This window comes from Ovis canadensis, chromosome X (assembly GCF_042477335.2).
Source record: "Ovis canadensis isolate MfBH-ARS-UI-01 breed Bighorn chromosome X, ARS-UI_OviCan_v2, whole genome shotgun sequence".
Classification (NCBI taxonomy): Eukaryota; Metazoa; Chordata; class Mammalia; order Artiodactyla; family Bovidae; genus Ovis; species Ovis canadensis.
In genome coordinates, this window is record NC_091727.1 from 86,511,298 (window position 1) to 86,529,441 (window position 18,144).

Below are 18,144 nucleotides of genomic sequence, written 5' to 3' on the forward strand. Positions count from 1 at the left end.
GCCAAGGGTTGAGGGCATCCCTGGTGGCTCAGAGAGTAAAGAATGCGCCTGCAATGCGGGAGACCTGGGGATTGGGAATGGCTACCCACATTCAGCTCACTGCTCTGTTACGTTTCAGAATCTTTCACATTCTGGAAAACTAGAACATGTGCTCAGCTCCACTCTTACTTAGAGGTCTGAATAGATTCACAAAAATAAAAGACCAAATCTCAGGACCATGTGGACCTAGAAACACGACAGAAGTGGGCTCCCATAGCGAAGGCAATAAGAGTAATAAACAGCATTTTTCAGAATTTGGACACAAAAATGAAAATAATATTTTTAAAAATCAAAAGATGCAAACTAATCCAGATTAGAACTGTTCAAAAGAAGTTGTGGGGTAAAAACAGTAAAACAAAAGCTAGATTTCCCCCCCCCCAACAGTCTCAACATCTCCTGTTTATAAGCTGATGTTCAGCTCCTCTTTCATGTGCCCCAGACCTATTCATCCTTGGCTTGGTCCACCTCATCAAAATACAACTGGCCCTTCAGGCTGACCTGGGTAATGGGAACCCACCACATCCACCATAGGCCCTTCTGGGACAGCCATAGCGGCTGTTCATTCACTCTTTCCCTTCTGGAGCATCTCATGTCCAACTCATTGTTCCATCAGTGGAACATTCCTTGAAATGCCATGCAATAAAAGGTAGAGTGGTACTCAGCCACACCACAGACATCCTAATTTTAAACCACTACCTGGTGTTCTGTAATTGAACACTTGGAAAATTCTAGACCAGTGGGCCTACACAAGGGACTCACATCAGCATCCTTGTCTGTGATGTTTTAAAAAAAAATGAGCACTGTGCTTGGACCACAGACCTGGACATTTGGATGCAGTATCTCACAGCATCTGTAATGGCTGCTAAGTGCCACAAGTGGTTCTCAACGGTGCTTCTGGTAAAGAACCACTGTTCTCCGCCTAAGGAATCTCTCCAAACGAGCAAACAGGTACAGTTACCAAATCCCCCTCACCATATTATGAAGGACAAAACTTATTTTAATTCACTCTATTCCTACATTTACAGGTGTTAGTGTTAACATGAGCTTTGCATAAGCCAAAAATTAAGAGTTGAGAAGCAAATATATCCCCCATGTTAATCTGATCCACAGCCAATCTTGCAAGGTAGAAGAGAAACAGTTTAGCATTATCTTTAACATTTAGGGTCATCTTTATGGTCTTAGATTTTACTTACCGTTTCCAAACTTCTTAAATAAAGACGATAATTTGTGATGTAAACTCTTCCCTTAATGGGGCCATTGAAAGGACATATGTAAATAACTTCTTTGTCTATTAAGATAAAAAAAGTACCCTAAAATAATGGAAATATATACCAAGATACACAACAAATGGCACTACTTTAATATAAACTATTTGGCTAAGAATAACTACAATTTAAAAAATCACTGAAAATGTCTAAAGCAAGCACTGGCAATGTTTCTACATTACCATGCTAGGTAGAGTGGAGCTGAGGGAGAACAGGGGGAGGCAGGGCACATATCACCTGAGCTTACCCACCATGCTGCCACTACCTAAGGACAAGACCCTAACAGCTAGAGAGCAGAAGTGAATAAGGGTACTGGTGCTGCTACCTTCTGGTGGTTGTCAAGGTAACTATTGAACTGCAGGCTTCAACCAGAGGATGGCAATTCACACAGGACAGTCTCACAGACTCTCCCCCAGATTGGGTCTGAGGTTTGCCAACCTCTAATCACACAAAACATTGTGATGTTTTTAATAAGTCAGCAGCAGAAATGTTGCTATACTCTATTCTTTCTCTTTTAATCGTCCAGAGAAGAGTGGAGCTAGATTCATGTCACACATTTAAGTGATATGAAACAGATGGCCAAGAAATTAGTATATCTTTGGTAGAATCAAACATAAGGAGAAACTAAATCAGGAGAATTATTATAATAAAATGTATCTTTGTCTTATTTTTCAAGGATGTCCTTGAATGTGTTAACGGCATTTGTTTATTTACAATAATTTTTGAAACCCCTTTCTCCTCAGGTGCTAAATGAAAAATATCCAGTAAGTCTACTTCATGCTAATTCAATCAGTTACTACCTCTGTGAAGGTTTTAACACTGATACAGAACTAAAACTTCATATGTGAAGATGATCAAAAGTAAGATATTCTCTTTGTTCTTATCCACAAATGAGGATGGAAACATGCCACCCATTTCCTTTTCAAGACTAGGATCATGTGTGCAAGCCTGTGGACATGGAGTAGTTCTTCGTTGTGCATGGCTAATTCATTCATACAGGTATTATATCTATGACCTTAATCTGATTAGCACCATGGTCTCAGTCATTTAAGCTAAACAACCCAGATTTTAGTAAATAAACCAAAAGGTTCTCTGAAGCAGTGGTAACTGTATCATCACCAAATGGGGATCTGAAATGGGGATGTCAACTCTAATTAAAAAAATGTTAATGCTCATAATCTCAGCACTTTGCTTAGAAGCTGTCAGGTGCTTCTGGATTAAGCCAGAATGACCTAGTCTTTCCAAAGTAGATACCTTCCTCTTAATAAGAACTTACAATGAATAAAGTAAAACAAAAATCAGAATGTTACATCAACATTTCTAATTTTAGCTACCTGGCAAATAAAAGATATTTTTAACCAATATGTCTCCTTATATTTCAAAGAAGAGAGTACTTGGACTTTAAGCCTCGAAGTTGATCGTTTTTAAGGATACATGATAGGCTGGAAAATCTTAATACCAGTTTGTTCTTATAACCTTAAACCATAAGAGCTTATAGCTCCAGTGAGAGACTTGAAAGATATAATCCACATTTTTTTTTCCAAAATAATTCTGACTTGGTACAGAGGAAAAAAAATATCATTGTCATGGAGAGCATGAAGCTCAAGAGAACTCTTTGACCAAGAAACAAACGCAGAGAGTTCTCACTATATTAACACTTTTAAACAAAGCTAGCCTATTTGTCTAAATGTGACTTCAAAAGAGTCAGAGGGATTGAAGCCACCTGGCCCTCCTAGAACTCTCATGAATCTATGAAAATCCTAACCTCACAGGCCTTACCAGTAATGCGAATCTCTCCTGGCAGTCGAGGAAGAGTTTCTCCCACATCCCGATTAACTCCATCCCTAGAAGTCTGGAAACAAAATGGTGTCATCAGAAGTAAGGACATGACATATGCACAGGATGTTAAGCAACAACCAGAAATATTGTTTGTAAATAAAAAAATTAGAGACATAGTGACCATTATAGAAAACTGGCACAGAAAATCAAAACAACTAAAATATACAACTTAGCATTCAACATTCATTAGCTGTGTTAACTTTTAGTCTGTAAAAACATTAGCACACTTTTCAGTGACATTAATTAAACACCCCTTCCAAGTGCTTTACAGTTAACAGTGATCAGGAAAGTGATAAAGTAAATATTAAGCGTATTCTATGCTGTTGTTTAGTCACTAAGTTGTCTCTGACTTTTTGAGACCCCATGGACTGCAGCACACCAGGCTTCCCTGTCCTTCACTATCTCCCACTAAGAGACAGAATTCACTGAGTATATTCTATAGATACACATATATTGTGGCAGCTTTTTTCCATATTATTTAGTCCTATTTTGTTGAGAGAAGGAATGAAAACTTCATTTCAATGGGGCCTTAGCTGAGCAACAGTAATTACAGCATCTTCTCACACGTCAGAAAATAACAGTTACTACACACTGGGTTTCCTATTTTACTAACATCTTTTCTCATGTAAGTAACTAGATAAGAGGGCAAGGAGGCCTGTCATTGAACTTTTGAGCCAACCAGAGCCTTGGAAACCATCTACACACAAATTCTTCATGTGACTCTACTATCTCTCTAGGCCTTCTGCCTTTAGAGGTATCCTCATTCATTAACTGCAGCCACTCTGCCAACCAGGCAGTATAAACCACTAAAGCCACGGTGAGTTCTGTGAGGCTAATTTGCCGTGTGACTTGGATGCCTGGGAAAGGAGTCTTTCAATCTATTCAGCTACCCCGGCGGATAAGTGCAAATGACGTGCTGCCTGTGTCCACTCTAGGACGTGCCAGACACATCACTAACATCTGTTTGGGAAAAGGGTTTTTTAAACCGCTATTTTTCATTCATTTTTTTTAAAGCTGTTTTCCAAAGTCATGCTGCAATCATTTCATGTGTGAAGCTAGTGATCCTTGCCTCAAAGGAGTTTTGTGACTATTAAGTGAAAGAAACTGCACAAGCACACTTCTGAGAATTATCAGGGGTTATGCAAATGTAAAGTAGTATGAAACAGGGGAAGTTCCGCTTGTGAATTTAGGTGAGGGATAAGCTGTCAAAGAGGGGGGCTTTGTTGGATTTTTAGTGGTTTTACCCCTTTTTGTTCAGGTACAAAATAAAAATTCCTAGCTAATTTTCAATATGCTTTAGTGCTTGCAAGCTGAGCATTTTATACCTAGGAGGGCAAGTCAGATTGTTCTTAGGCAGGAAAGCCTCCTCAATATTGAGGAAGATGTTAATATCCTGCTTGGTAGGCCCTGGTCTTCCGAATTCATCTTCAGAAAGCTTTCAGGGGCAAGAGATTCCCTAGTATCTTAAATGTAATGTCTGGCAGTGGTTCACAAGTCAGAGGTTCTCAAAAATGAAGTTATATGAAAGGATTTACAAACAAAGCTCACTGAACACACCTAAGGCAGTCTGTCTTTTATGGAACGAGATGGGTTAACAAATAAAACTTTGTGTATCAAAGAATTTGCATTATGTGAATGAATAATGAAATGAATAATTCAAGAAACCCAGAATGAACAGCTAATATTCAAATATGAAAAGAGAAATGCAGAGAAAGGTATAAATAAATCTGAAAACTCAACTTACCCTCTTAATAGACTCATTCTCCAAGGAGTGTGAATTATATTTGGAAGCTGGTGCTGAGGCCATACTGGAAACTCTACCAAGAAAGACAATGAATTCAAGAAATCAACAAAATTGTATGCAATTTCAAACATGCTGCAATTGAGTACAAACAGGAGGACACTTGACAGGCGCTGTTTCCCTCGTAGGAATGAGACACATGAAGGACCAACCACAGCACAGCTCATGGGAAAGGGCTCCAATGAAGGTGCAGGGAACCGTGAAGAAACAGAGAAGGGGGAGTTCAGCAGAAGACACCACACGTGTTTCTGTCATCGGAGAAAACTTAATGTTTATTAATTATGCTGCTGCTAAGTCACTTCAGTCGTGCCTGACTCTGGGTGACCCCATAGATGGCAGCCCACCAGGCTCCCCTGTCCCTGGGATTCTCTAGGCAAAAACACTGGAGTGGGTTGCCATTTCCTTCTCCAATGCACGAAAGTGAAAAGTGAAAGTGAAGTCACTCAGTCGTGTCTGACTCTTAGTGACCCCATGGACTGCAGCCTACCAGACTCCTCTGCCCATGGGATTTTCCAGGCAAGAGTACTGGAGTGGGGTGCCATTGCCTTCTCTGATTAATTATGCAACAGGCTTCAAACATCCATACTTCTTAATTTGTAAAGACAATTAAGAGACAGCCAAGCAGAGAGATAAAAAGGACAGACCATTCAACTTACACTTCCTTCCCCTGTAATAATTCTGTCTTCTCTCAATTAAGGCAAGTTAAAGTGGCATGGATTTGATGGAAATCAAGTTAGTAGGATTTGATTTAATCAGCATTTTCTAGGGAACGTATATATTTCATTTAAATAAAGCATATTCATCCCAGTTCAGACATAAATGACTTCCCTAGTGGCTCAGATGGTAAAGCATATGCCTACAATGCTGGAGACCCGGGTTCAATCGCTGGGTCGGGAAGATCCCCTGGAGAAGGAAATGGCAACCCACTCCTGTACTCTTGCCTGAGAAATCCCATGGACAGAGGAGCCTGGTGGGCTACAGTCCATGGGGTCACAAAGAGTCGGACACAACTGAGCGACTTCACTTTCTTTCCTTCTTTTAGACATAAACGAAACCATCATACGCAGAACACATACAATTACCTTGTTAACCCAAGGGTTACTTTTGAAGATGATAGCAACAACAGGAAACTAAGCAATGCTTTGGCTATTTTATTTATCAAAGTTAATGACAGAGAGATACATATGAAGTCACTGGTGGTTAAACCATACTCAATTTAGCAAGACAGTTGTGAATATTTATAGTGGTATTTTTTTTTTTGCTAGGCTCATTTAAAGACCAACTAACAAAATCTGGCATGGAGAACACTACTACCACTTGGCACAAAACTTGGAAATTTGATAGCTGTGTGCCTCTGGTCAGTGTCCTAAAGAAATGCCTGAGAAAGGTGACAAAAGATGCAGATAAACGTAGCCATCAGGGCAAAGATGCATCGAGACAGCCAAATGAGAACAATCTTTCAAGATTAGTGACTCTGAGCTTCCGCCACCAGAGCTCAGCTTTCCAAGGGCAAGGGTGGGAGTCCATTTGGGTCATGGCTATCTCCTGGCACACAATGACATACATAGCTAATTGGTGAATGAGTGACTAATTATGTGCAAAATACATACTACTGTGAAACATCACTACACTGTGACCTTGTATATTGGTTCACCAAATCCCAGAACACTGGAACTAGGAAACTGCTGAGGCTGAAACATGAACAGTTGGGGAAATAAAATATGTCTTTATACAAAGGAATACTAAACTTAAAAAACCTGATACTATTAAGAGGTAGCACAATATAAAATTAGAAATAACTTTTTAAAAAAGATTAATGAATAACTCTAGAATGAATTAAATTCAGACAAAATAGCCTTGAAAAACCACTCTAACCATAAATTCAAATCCAATCAAAATAACCCATTATTCTCTGAGACAGCAGAGTCGATGAGATGGACTGGATAGATAAAGTCAGATGTTTCTGCCCTGAAATTATTCTATCAACTAAACAATATTACATATTTCAGGGATTTTTTAATTAAGATATAAAATTACTTTTAGTAATCATATGCTCTAATATTTTTATAAGTCAACATTTTCAAACACATGTTAAATTATTACTGTCAAGTAAATGTAAGACATTTCAAATGCTGGGCTATATAATCGACTCAGTCTTCACCAGTCTGTTTCTAAACCACAAAAGAAAGATAAATCTTCCTGTTTTCTTCAATCCTCATTTAAAAAAAAAAAAAACAATTTAAAATGAACTAAATATAACAGAGGAAAGTCTTCCTTTTTTCCTTATTTTTAACTACCTAATTGAGCTATAACTCATATACCATACAACATACCCATTTCAAGTGAACAACTTAATGGGATTGCACCACCACAATCAATTTTAGAACATTTTCACCACCGCCACCCAAAACCCCATACCCATTAATAGTCACTGTCACTCCCCATTCCCCCGGCCTCGATCACAAATTTGCTTTCTATCTCTACAGGTTTTCCCATTCTGGACATTTCATATAAATGGAATCAAATAATGTGCTGTCTTTATGTCTAAAGCCTTCATATGTAGCATTATCCTAGAAACTGCTACTATTAAAAGCTGAACTGAGTGCAGAACTGAGAAATCCAAGGGTCTGAGTAACATGGGTTAGTTCCATGATGATATCTGCTTTCAGATCTCATCAGTGAACCTCTCTTTGTTGAAGGGTTCCAATGGACAGTACACAAGCTGGAGCAACGTGAAGCTGGACAGCATGGGTATTGAGCTGACTCCATTCAAATCCCAACTCTGCAATTCATATATTTGACCTTGAGCAGATTATTTCACTTTTCTGGGCTTTGGTTGCTATTACCTCTATCTTACTACAGCACAGTTGGGCAAAATGAAGCAACATACTGAAGGGCTTAGAACAGTGCCTGGTATATTTGTTAACAAATTATTAGCATCCTTTTAAATAATGAGAGGATAATAACTGAATACTGATGCCATAAGCGATTCTTCTACACATTAGTCTTGACCCCAGAAATACTAGGAAGAAAGCTCACTACTACAAGGATAGTGCCATGGCTGGTGGTGACCCAGCTGTAAAGCTTCTCTTGAAAAAGTACATGAAAATACTGTCTCATTAGGAGCCTGGGAAGCAGAGCAGTGCTGTGGAAAATGTGCTAGACAGATGAGCACAGGCCCTGCGCTGGCTCTAACTTATCAAGCATGGAACTTATCAAGCATCCATATCTTTATCTATAAAATATCTGTTGCTCTAAATGGAGTTCAATAATAATTAAAAGCTACAGCAAAGTTTACAAAGGCCAGGTACCCTTTTGGTTATAGTGTATTTTGCCCCAAACCCCTAAAGATCAGCTTTAATCCTTTTTATTTTAAAAAACATTGAATCTGAGCTACCCTGGCTTTAAAGTGAAAATTGACACTTAATTCCCTATATATATGCTAATTTCAGGAATCTAACCAAAGGTAGATTTCTATCCTTTTTGATCCTGAAAAAAACTTCTGATGATTTAAGCCCAGTCCTCTCCCATTGGGCTTCCCTGGTAGCTCAACTAGTAAAGAATCCTCCTGCAATAAAGGAGACCCCGGTTCAATTCCAAGGTCGAGAAGATCCCCTGAAGAAGGGATAGGCTACACACTCCAGTATTCTTGGGCTTCCTTGGTGGCTCAGATGGTAAAGAATCTACCTGCAATGCAGGAGACTGGGTTTGATCTGTGGGTTGGGAAGATCTCCTGGAGGAGGTCATGGCAACCCACTCCCATAGTCTTGCCTGGAGAATGCCCATGGATAGAGGAGCCTAGTGGGCTAGAGTCCATGAGGTCATAAAGAGTCAAACATAACTGAATGACAAAGCATCTCTCCCATTACAGAGAAGATGACAGGAAAGCCTAGAAGGGGTGCAACAAGGCTCTGGCGTGAGTCTGAGGCAGGACGAGCTCCAGACAGGTCTCCTAACATGGTAGTATCCTTTCCACCCACAGACAAGTGCGTCCAAGTGATTTCTATTTCTAAAGAAAGCAGGTTAATGAGACTGGTCCCAATCTCAGGAGAGAAGGAGTTTTAGACTAAAAAACAGTTAAGAAAACTTATCTAGGCAAGCAATCTTTGGGACCCACCCCCAACCCCTTCAAATAAAGCTACATAAAGGTGGCATCATTTAAAAACCTTTTAAAGTCACAAAGTGAAAAAGTCACTCAGTTGTGTCCAACTCTTTGTGAACCCATGGACGGCAGTCCATGGAATTCTCTAAGCCAGGATACCAGAGTGGGTAGCCTTCCCCTTCTCCAGGAGATCTTCCCAATCCAGAGATCAAACCACAGGTTTCCCGCATTGCAGGCAGGTTCTTTACCAGCTGAGCCACAAGGGAAGCCCAAGAATACGAATACTGGAGTGGGTAGCCTATCCTTTCTCCAGCAGATCTTCCCAACCCAGGAATCGAACCAGGGTCTCCTGCATTGCAGGCAGATTCTTTACCAACTGACCTATCAGGGAAGCCTGAAAGTCACATGGCCTCAGTTGTGTCTCTTTAAATTTAAGACAACTAACCTCAATGGTCTCATGGTATCTCCCTCTGTCTCTCCCTCTGTGTCCCTTCACCTCTCTTCCCCCTGTCCCTCTGTCTCTCTGCTCTTTCCACACACACACCCGTCTCCTTTCCCTACCACTTACCCCCTTTCAAATAATCTGTTATTACTCTCCACCCCTTGCATACCAGAACACAAGCCCCCAGAAGAGAAGGATTATGGTCTGTTTTATTTAATGCTGCAGTTTCAACTCAAATGGCTCAGAGGTAAAGAATCTGCCTGCAATGCAGGAGATGCAAGAGACGTGGGTTCGATCCCTAGGTCGAGAAGATCCCCTGGAGAAGGAAATGGCAACCCATTCCAGTATTCATGCCTGGAGAATCCCATGGATGGAGGAGCCTGGCAGGCCACAGTCCACGGGGTCACAAAGAGTCAGACACAACTGAGTGACTAAACAACAAAGCAGCTACAGTACCTGGTACAGTGCCTGGCAGCCAGTAGGTACTCAATAGGTATTCGTTACATGAATGAACGAACTGCTGTTTGCGTAATATTTCCTTTAAGTCAGAAATGTATGCAAGCTTAAAAAAGGGGTAGAGCCAACCCTCAGTTAACCAAGATGCTCGAGGCTCCATGGCTCTGCGCATCAAAACGGCAGCACAGACTTCTCACACTCTGAAGCACCATAAAGAACTTGCACCAAAAAGAACTAACATTCTGCACTACAGACTTAGTGTTGGAAGAGATATTGGGTTGGCCAAAAAGTTCGTTTGGGATTTTCATAAACTGGTATCAAAAAACCTGAATGCACTTTTGGGCCAACCCAGTATTTCAAATTAAGATACAAAGATCTCTTCCCCCACGTCCTTCTTCCAGACTTAAAAACTGCTCCCCTCTCTGTTGCATATGGAAAATAGGATTTCACAAAACACCTGCGGCAGATGTAACTAGAAACACTCTCAAATAAATGAGGGCCAGTTTTACCCTTACTGGAAACATCTCAAAGCAGCAGAATTGGAAAATAAATTTGACCTTCACCTCATTGGGTTTCTGTAAGCAAAATCTAAACTCCAAGGGGAGCTCAGTTGCCATGGTCACCAATTTGCCATCAATGGCCCTTGATTAGGGGTTTTCCTGCACTCGCCATGTACAAACCGTGAGGAAAGGCACACAGGCCATCATCTTTGGATCTTATTCGCTGTGCTTTCTCACTCTATATTGCTGTTTAAATAAAATTAAAGGATGATCTCTCTCTGGAGGCTCCCTTGAAAGCTTTGGAAACCTACCTAGTCTGCAAACCAACTTCAAAAGGCTGCCAGCGAGCAAGAAGTCATGTGTGAACAGCTACTGAGGCCAGAATTCCAGGTTTTTCGAAAAGAGCATTCTTGACTTGGAAGTCCGTTTCGAAAAAAAGAAAACACTAAATACTTAGGGCAGAGCTGCTCAATACTCCCAGACCCAATGCTCCAATTTCTGTATAGCCCCTTTGGCTAGCCTGTAATGAAAGTCATGGATATTATCAACCCAGCCATAATTTTTTTTAAAAAAGCCACAATTTAAAAAAAATCATCAATATAATGGCTGACCTCCAGGATAAAGGAGAAATAAGATGACAGTGATAATAACCTACTTTTCAATACAAATTACCCTAGATACAAAAACACTGCCCCCTCGTTTCCAATTTGGCCTCTAGGGGGAGTTTCGCCCCCAGTGAGAACCACTAGCAGACTTCTGTTCTGCACCTGAATGCAGGACAGGCTTTACAAGACTAAGTTATGCTGACTTTTGCATTAAAGTTGCTCTGACTGTAGGCCACCTCAGAGCAAGAAATGAAAAAGATATGTTGAGATGCCCTCAAACAAACCACCCTGAACCAAAGACAATTGTTCACGCCCCAGCAATTTAGAGACCAGGTACAATCAATTCAACCTCTATACTTGTTCATCCCACATGAAGACAAACGATGATCTGCAAAAGTAGGAGTTTATTTCATCTTATACATTTTTTACAGATTTCTTTTGATGTGGACCATTTTTAAGGTCTTTATTGACTTTTTTTTTTTACAATATCGTTTCTGTTGTTTTCATGTTATGCTTTTTTGGCCATGAGGCATGTGAGATCTTAGCCCCTTGACCAGGGATAAAACCCACAGTCCCTGCACTGGGAGGTGAAGTCTTAACCACTGGACTGCTAGGGAAATCCCTTTATACATTTTTCTTGGAACAAGGGTTGCAAACTTTTTTCTGTGAAGGGCCAGAAACTATTTTAGGCTTTGTGGCAGCCACAGGCAATACGGAAATACAGGGGTGTGGCCGTATTCCAGCATGATTTTATTTACAAAAATGGGCTGCCACTCTGTCTTCAACTATTAAAGTATTTCCAAATGAACTTTCTTCAGCCAAAGTAAATAATAATCATGCCCTTATAAACTAACATATAAGCCATTAACCCCACCATTCACAGCTTATACCTTGCAAAAACATACTATGACCAGCTGCAAAATTTGTGTGACACAGTTGAAAAGAGGAAGGGATTCTGTGTTCAGACCAGTTTGGCTTTCAAATCCCAATTTTGTCACTCGATTAATAACAGTCATTCAATCTTGGACAGACTGCAGTTCTCTGTATGTGGGGCATGATACTACCTACCTTCATCGAGTCATGATAAGGAATGTGTAAAATGCTGGAACAGTAGATGGCAAAGCAGAGGCACTCAAACACCAGGTCCCTTCCTCGTAGAAAGAGATGCTTTGAAGCCATTTCTCAAAGTGGTGCTAACACACTAGGCTGGATTTTCCATAAAATATATGCTATCTAACACTGCCTAACCATTCTGTACATACATTTGCTTTCTAAGATAATCCATCTAATCTTGACAAAGCTCTGGACAGCTTTAAATCAGGTTACTCTCAAAGCATGCCTGCTTCCATTAAAAAAAGAAAACACTTGACTCCTAGCCCAGGGATTCCCTACATGGAGATCTTGCCTGTTTACCTTCTATTCTGACTCAAGGATACAGAAATACACCAGAAGTATCAGAGTAGGTCCAACTATAGTTATTCCAAAAGGGTACCCCCATCAATTGTAAGTGGCTTATTGTCCAAATAGACACCTGCAATACATGTGTTAGAGCCTCTCGATTTGTTTCAGGACTCAAGGGATATTGTTTTCATGACTCTTCTTTGGAAATTACAAAATGTTAAATCATATTTCATTTAGAAACTCACTCTTTGTGTCATTTTAATATTTACTATTCATTTTAAAGATCACAATACACTTACTTCCACTTCTTTAAATGTTTCAAAGACCTTTTGGCTAAAAAAATACACAATTCAGAATCAGTGAGAATGCATTTTGAATCATTTCTCCAGTGGTTAGTGATAGATCTGAGCTGATCCATTCAGCCTACTTCTTGGTCCCCTCATGACAAATGGCACATCTTCAAGACAGCTGACTGGCTCCAGTGGCATGTGTGGTGGCCAGGGAACAGAGTAACTTTAGAAACACTTCATAACTTGAAATTGGTATGCTGAAGCAACTATTAGGAAAGCCAGTTACCATCAGGTTAACTTTTTTTTTTTTAACATAAAAAGGCAACCTAGTAAAATATACATACATTTAAACAGATCATTAAATTCACCAATGGATTTTGTAACCACCAAATACCTGCCTGTAAACAAAGTTTTAAAATAGGAACAAGATCAAGTTCCCCATCCACCTGCCAATTCCCAAACTCACGCAGGAACCCAGCTGATCCATCTGCTCCATGACAGAACTGTATTTGGTCGAACTATTTTCCCCTAGGAGAAACTATTCCCCAAAAGTATATTTTCGATTTATAATTGAAAAGGACCTTCTTACGCAAAAGTTAAAATGGTAATTGTTGAAGGTAAAACCCATATGAAGAGCCACAGCTATATCAGTGATGAAGGTGCCAGTTCAGAACACTGAACTTCCCACGGACCTTCCCAGACAGGGCATCACTGACAATGAATCCAATGGGAATTAGCACTAGAGGGGAAGGATCAGAAAGAAACTGAAGAGCAGATGTGCAATGTCTAGAAAAACAAAGAGAGGAGAGAAGGTTGGAGATGACAATCTGCCATTTGGCCCAATTCCTTTCAAGCATGTTCACTGGGAAGAGAAGCAAGAGCTGTGTTGGCATCGGGTCTTTAGGTACCCGCTTCATGACAGAGGATGGGTCTGCCCATGTACACACGTACACCCACAACACACACGTTTCATTTCTCTGTATACTGCAGAAATTCCTAACATTTCACTTCTTGTGCTGTACAGTATTTATCTATTTGATGACATTTTGCATCTCTCTGGTAGATCAGAGTTTCAAACTATGTGGAGAAGATGGATAATGGATGAAAATGGAGGCAATGCTACCATTTGAGATGAAATGAAATCCCAGGGTTGTCAACACTCTAATTCAAGCAGCAAGCGGGGCAAAGACAAAATAATGGATGGGTATCTGGGGCTGCTGAAACAAAGTACCACAAACTGGATGCTTAAAACAGAAATTTCTTCCTGCACGGTTCTGGAGGCTACAAGTCTGCAATCAGGACATTGGCAGGACCATGCCCCCACCCCACCTCACCTCTGGAAGGCTCTAAGGCAGAGAGGAAACTTCTTTGTCCCTTCTAGCTTCTGCTGGTTGCTGGTAATCTGGAGAATTGTTTTATATAATCAAGATTGCTGGGAGAAATATCAACAACCCCAGATATACAGATGATACCACTCTAATGGTAGAAAGTGAAGAGCAACTAAAGAGCTTCTTGATGAGGGTAAAAGAAGACAGTGAAAAAGCTGGCCTAAAACTCAACATTCAAAAAACTAAGATCATGGCATCTGGTTCCATCACTTCATGGCAAATAGATGCGGAAACAATGGAAACAGTGACAGACTGTATTTTCTTGGGCTCCAAAATCACTGTGGATGGTGACTGCAGCCATGAAATTAAAAGATTCTTGCTCCTTGGAAAGAAAGCTATGATCAACCTAGACAGTGTATTAAAAAGCAGAGATATCACTTTGCCAACAAAGGCACATCTAGTCAAAACTATGGTTTTTCCAGTAGTCATGTATGGATGTGAGAGCTGGACCACTAAGAAGGCTGAGAACTGAAGAATTGATGCTTTTTCTTCTTTTTTTTAATTTCTTTTTTTAAATTAAGTAATTTTTTGGAGGCTAATTACTTTATAATATTGTATTGGTTTTGCCATACATTGACATGAATCTGCCACGGGTGTACATGTGTTCCCCATCTTTTGAACTGTGGTGCTGGATAAAACTCTCGAGAGTCCCTTGGACTGCGAGGAGATCAAACCAGTCAATCCTAAAGGAAATCAACCCTGAATATTCATTGGAAGGACTGATGCTAAAACTGAAGCTCCAATACTCTGGCTACTTGATGTGAAGAGCTGACTCTGGAAAGACTTTCATGCTTGGAAAGATTGAGGGCATGAGAAGGGGGTGACAGAGGATGAGATGGTTGGATGGCATCATTGACTCAACAGACATGAGTTTGAGTGAACTCCAGGAGATAGTGAAGGACAGGAAAGCCTGGTGTGTTGCAGTCCATAGGGTCGCAAAGAGTTGGACATGACTTAGCAACTGAACGACAACAACAAAAACAACTCCAGAGCATGGTGAGAAATTCTAAAAAGAAAATGGAGATAAGTCTCCAAGGAGCTAGCAACTGAGGTGGGAAGATGAATAAATATAAGACAAGTTAAACAGCAATAAAGACAATGAATAGGTATGAGTTAAATACACAAAGCAAACTGGTTTCCATTTACTGATTATCCGCTATGTGCCAGGCACTGTTCTAAGCACAGATGAACTCCTTCGATACTGCCAACAACCTCATAAGCCAACTACTAATATTCCTTCATATGAAAACACCCAACCCTGAGAATAGGAAGGTTAAATGTGTCCACTAAAAATGTCTGCAGCTGGAAATCAAACCCAGGCAGCCTGGTCCTCATCCCCACTATACCCACTAACAGATGTCTGTTGCTCTAAATTCTCTAATTGATGATCAAATTGAAAAATGAAAATGTTATGCCTCCTGCTTACACAGCTGAATAAAAATTTTTTTTTGGAATTCCATTTCTATGTAATAAAATTTGATGGTCACAAAAAAGAACATTAGCCTTCATTTTAAGCATGATTAACCAAACAGCAACTCCCCCCACCACACACACACAAATCCATGTCTGTGAGATCCTGAGGCAGTATATTCCCTCTTGTTTAACTGCAGTAGTACTCTGTATCATGAAAGAGTCTTTTCAAACTATATTTAAAAAGAAAGACAAAGTTTAATGAGGGTTCAAAATGTCTATCAGAGCACATGTAGCTAGATGAGTTATTCTACGAAGTTGTCCCTTTGGATGGTATGCACTTATTCCAGCAACACAGTCACTATGAAAAATATTCTTCCAATTCTTTTGAAATTGCTTTTAGAGCTTAAAGCTACATAAGACACCATCTCATGAACTTTTACCATATCTCAATTTTTAAACAAAAAACAATGCTTCCCACAGCACGAGTGCCCATTCTCTTTTAATAGAGGAGGCACAAAATGGTTTTATCTCGAAGCCAAATGCCAAGTCTTTACTCACAGGATATTTTGTAAAAGTTGTTGCAATCTCTGAAGGCAATTCCAAAGAAGAGTTCCAAATGGGTTGGATAATTTTGATTTGGAGCTATCGGTCCCTTCTCTACAAGGGCTAGAAGAAAAAGCAGCAAGTTGGGTTTTCCAATGTTGCCTAGGGTCTCCCAATTGTTAAAAATGCTGGGCTTCATACTCCTTAATTAGTCCTAATTTATCAATACAAGGGCAAGTTGACCTTGAAAGTTAAGAGATCAGCAGCAGGACTAGTAGCCTGGGCAACAGGCCCTTTGCCATAGTAGTTAAAGGAGTGTCTAAAAGGGAATCTACAAAGACTGGCTTCATTAAAAAGCCTTGGAATTTCAGAAAGAGAGACCTGCGGTTGTATATTATCATATGTGAAACAGATCGCCAGTCCAGGTTCGATGCATGAAACAGGGTGCTCGGGGTTGGTGCACTGGGATGACCCAGAGAGATGAGATGAGGAGGGAGGTGGGAGGGGGGCTCAGGATGGGGAACACATGTACACCCATGGTTGATTCATGTGAATGTATGGCAAAACCACTACAATACTGTAATTAGCCTCCAATTAAAATAAATAAATAAGAGACCTGCGGTGACTCAGAGCATGGACAATGGTATCTTCCTACTAGGGGCAGTTACCTATTATTCCAGCCACAAATACAAGCGGCTATCCATCCCTGCTCTACACACACACACACACACACACACACACACACACACACACACACACACACTCATCAAGAACTTGGCACTATTAGCAGGTAGAAAGCTTTAATAGATATAGAAGAAATAATCTAAGAAAAAAGGCAGAAATAAGGCAAGGAGATGAAGAGGAACCAAAAGCAGTGTCAAGAGACTGGTAAAGAAAGAAGGTAAAGAAATTCCAGTACCCTAAAAATGACACATATGAATCTGATACAGAATTGCCATGGCTTTTGAAGGAGCAATATAGTCGGCCCTCCATACCTGTGGATGCATAACCCACAGATATGGAGGGCTGATTATGCAACTTGAGCATCCACGGATTCTGACATTTACAACGGGTCCTGGAACCAAACCCCTGTGAATACTGAGGAATGATTGCATATGCTGCTGTATAGAAAAAAAAAAAAAAAGAATTCCCAGGCTCTAGTTGGAAATTCTACTATCAACACAAGGATAAAAAGCTGGGTACTGGTAGTTGATAAAAGTATGAATGTGATGATATGTAGTCAACAGGGCTATTCTTGAGGTATACTATCTTCCTGAAGATTATATCTGAGACATACTCCTACAAACATAATTCAGCATCTAATAATTTTTTTTAAATCTCAGCAAACTAGGAATAGATAAGGTAACCTATGGAAAATCTATAACTAACTACTTAATGGTGAAAGATGCAATGTTTTCCCACTAAGTGTGGGAACAAGGCAAGGTTAGTTGCTCTTATTGCTTGCATTCAATATATTTTAGAGATCCTAGCAACTTTAATAAGACAAGAGAAAGAAATAAAATATATAAAACACTAGAAGGAAGAATTGAAATTGTGTTTGCAGACAACATGATCATTCATATAAAAAATCCTAAGAACACTACAGAAAAACTACTAGAACTAGTAAATTTACTAATAAGTAAAGTAAGTAACGGAGAAGGCAATGGCACCCCACTCCAGTACTCTTGCCTGGAAAATCCCATGGATGGAGGAGCCTGGTAGGCTGCAGTCCATGGGGTCACTAAGAGTCGGACATACTGAGCGACTTCACTTTCACTTTTCACTTTCATGCATTGGAGAAGGAAATGGCAACCCACTCCAGCGTTCTTGCCTGGAGAATCCCAGGGACGGGGGAGCCTGGTAGGCTGCTGTCTATGGGGTCACACAGAGTCAGACACAACTGAAGCGACTTAGCAGCAGCAGCAGCAAAGTAAGTAAGTCTGCATGATATACATTATCAACATTAAAAATTATATTTGTATCACTGGAAAGTGAAAGTGTTAGTCACTCAGTCATGTCCAACTCTTTGAGACTCCATGTACTGTAGCCCACCAGGCTCC

General features: G+C 40.2%; 1 protein-coding gene across 5 annotated transcripts in view; it reads right to left on the reverse strand.

Annotated features, from left to right (window-relative positions):
• MTM1 (myotubularin 1) overlaps nucleotides 1–18,144 on the reverse strand; it is a 183,024-nt gene that overhangs the window by 61,239 nt on the left and 103,641 nt on the right. For 3 of the 5 annotated variants that reach the window (XM_070290605.1, XM_070290601.1, XM_070290604.1), the window contains exons 2-4: nucleotides 4,888–4,960; nucleotides 3,084–3,156; nucleotides 1,233–1,327 (exon numbers count right to left, since the gene is read on the reverse strand). In XM_070290605.1, coding sequence (XP_070146706.1) covers nucleotides 1,233–1,327; nucleotides 3,084–3,156; nucleotides 4,888–4,950 — 231 coding nt within the window. In that variant the 5' untranslated portion in view covers nucleotides 4,951–4,960. The remainder of the gene's footprint in view (nucleotides 1–1,232; nucleotides 1,328–3,083; nucleotides 3,157–4,887; nucleotides 4,961–18,144) is intronic. The other 2 variants (XM_070290603.1, XM_070290602.1) reach the window with 1 other exon arrangement.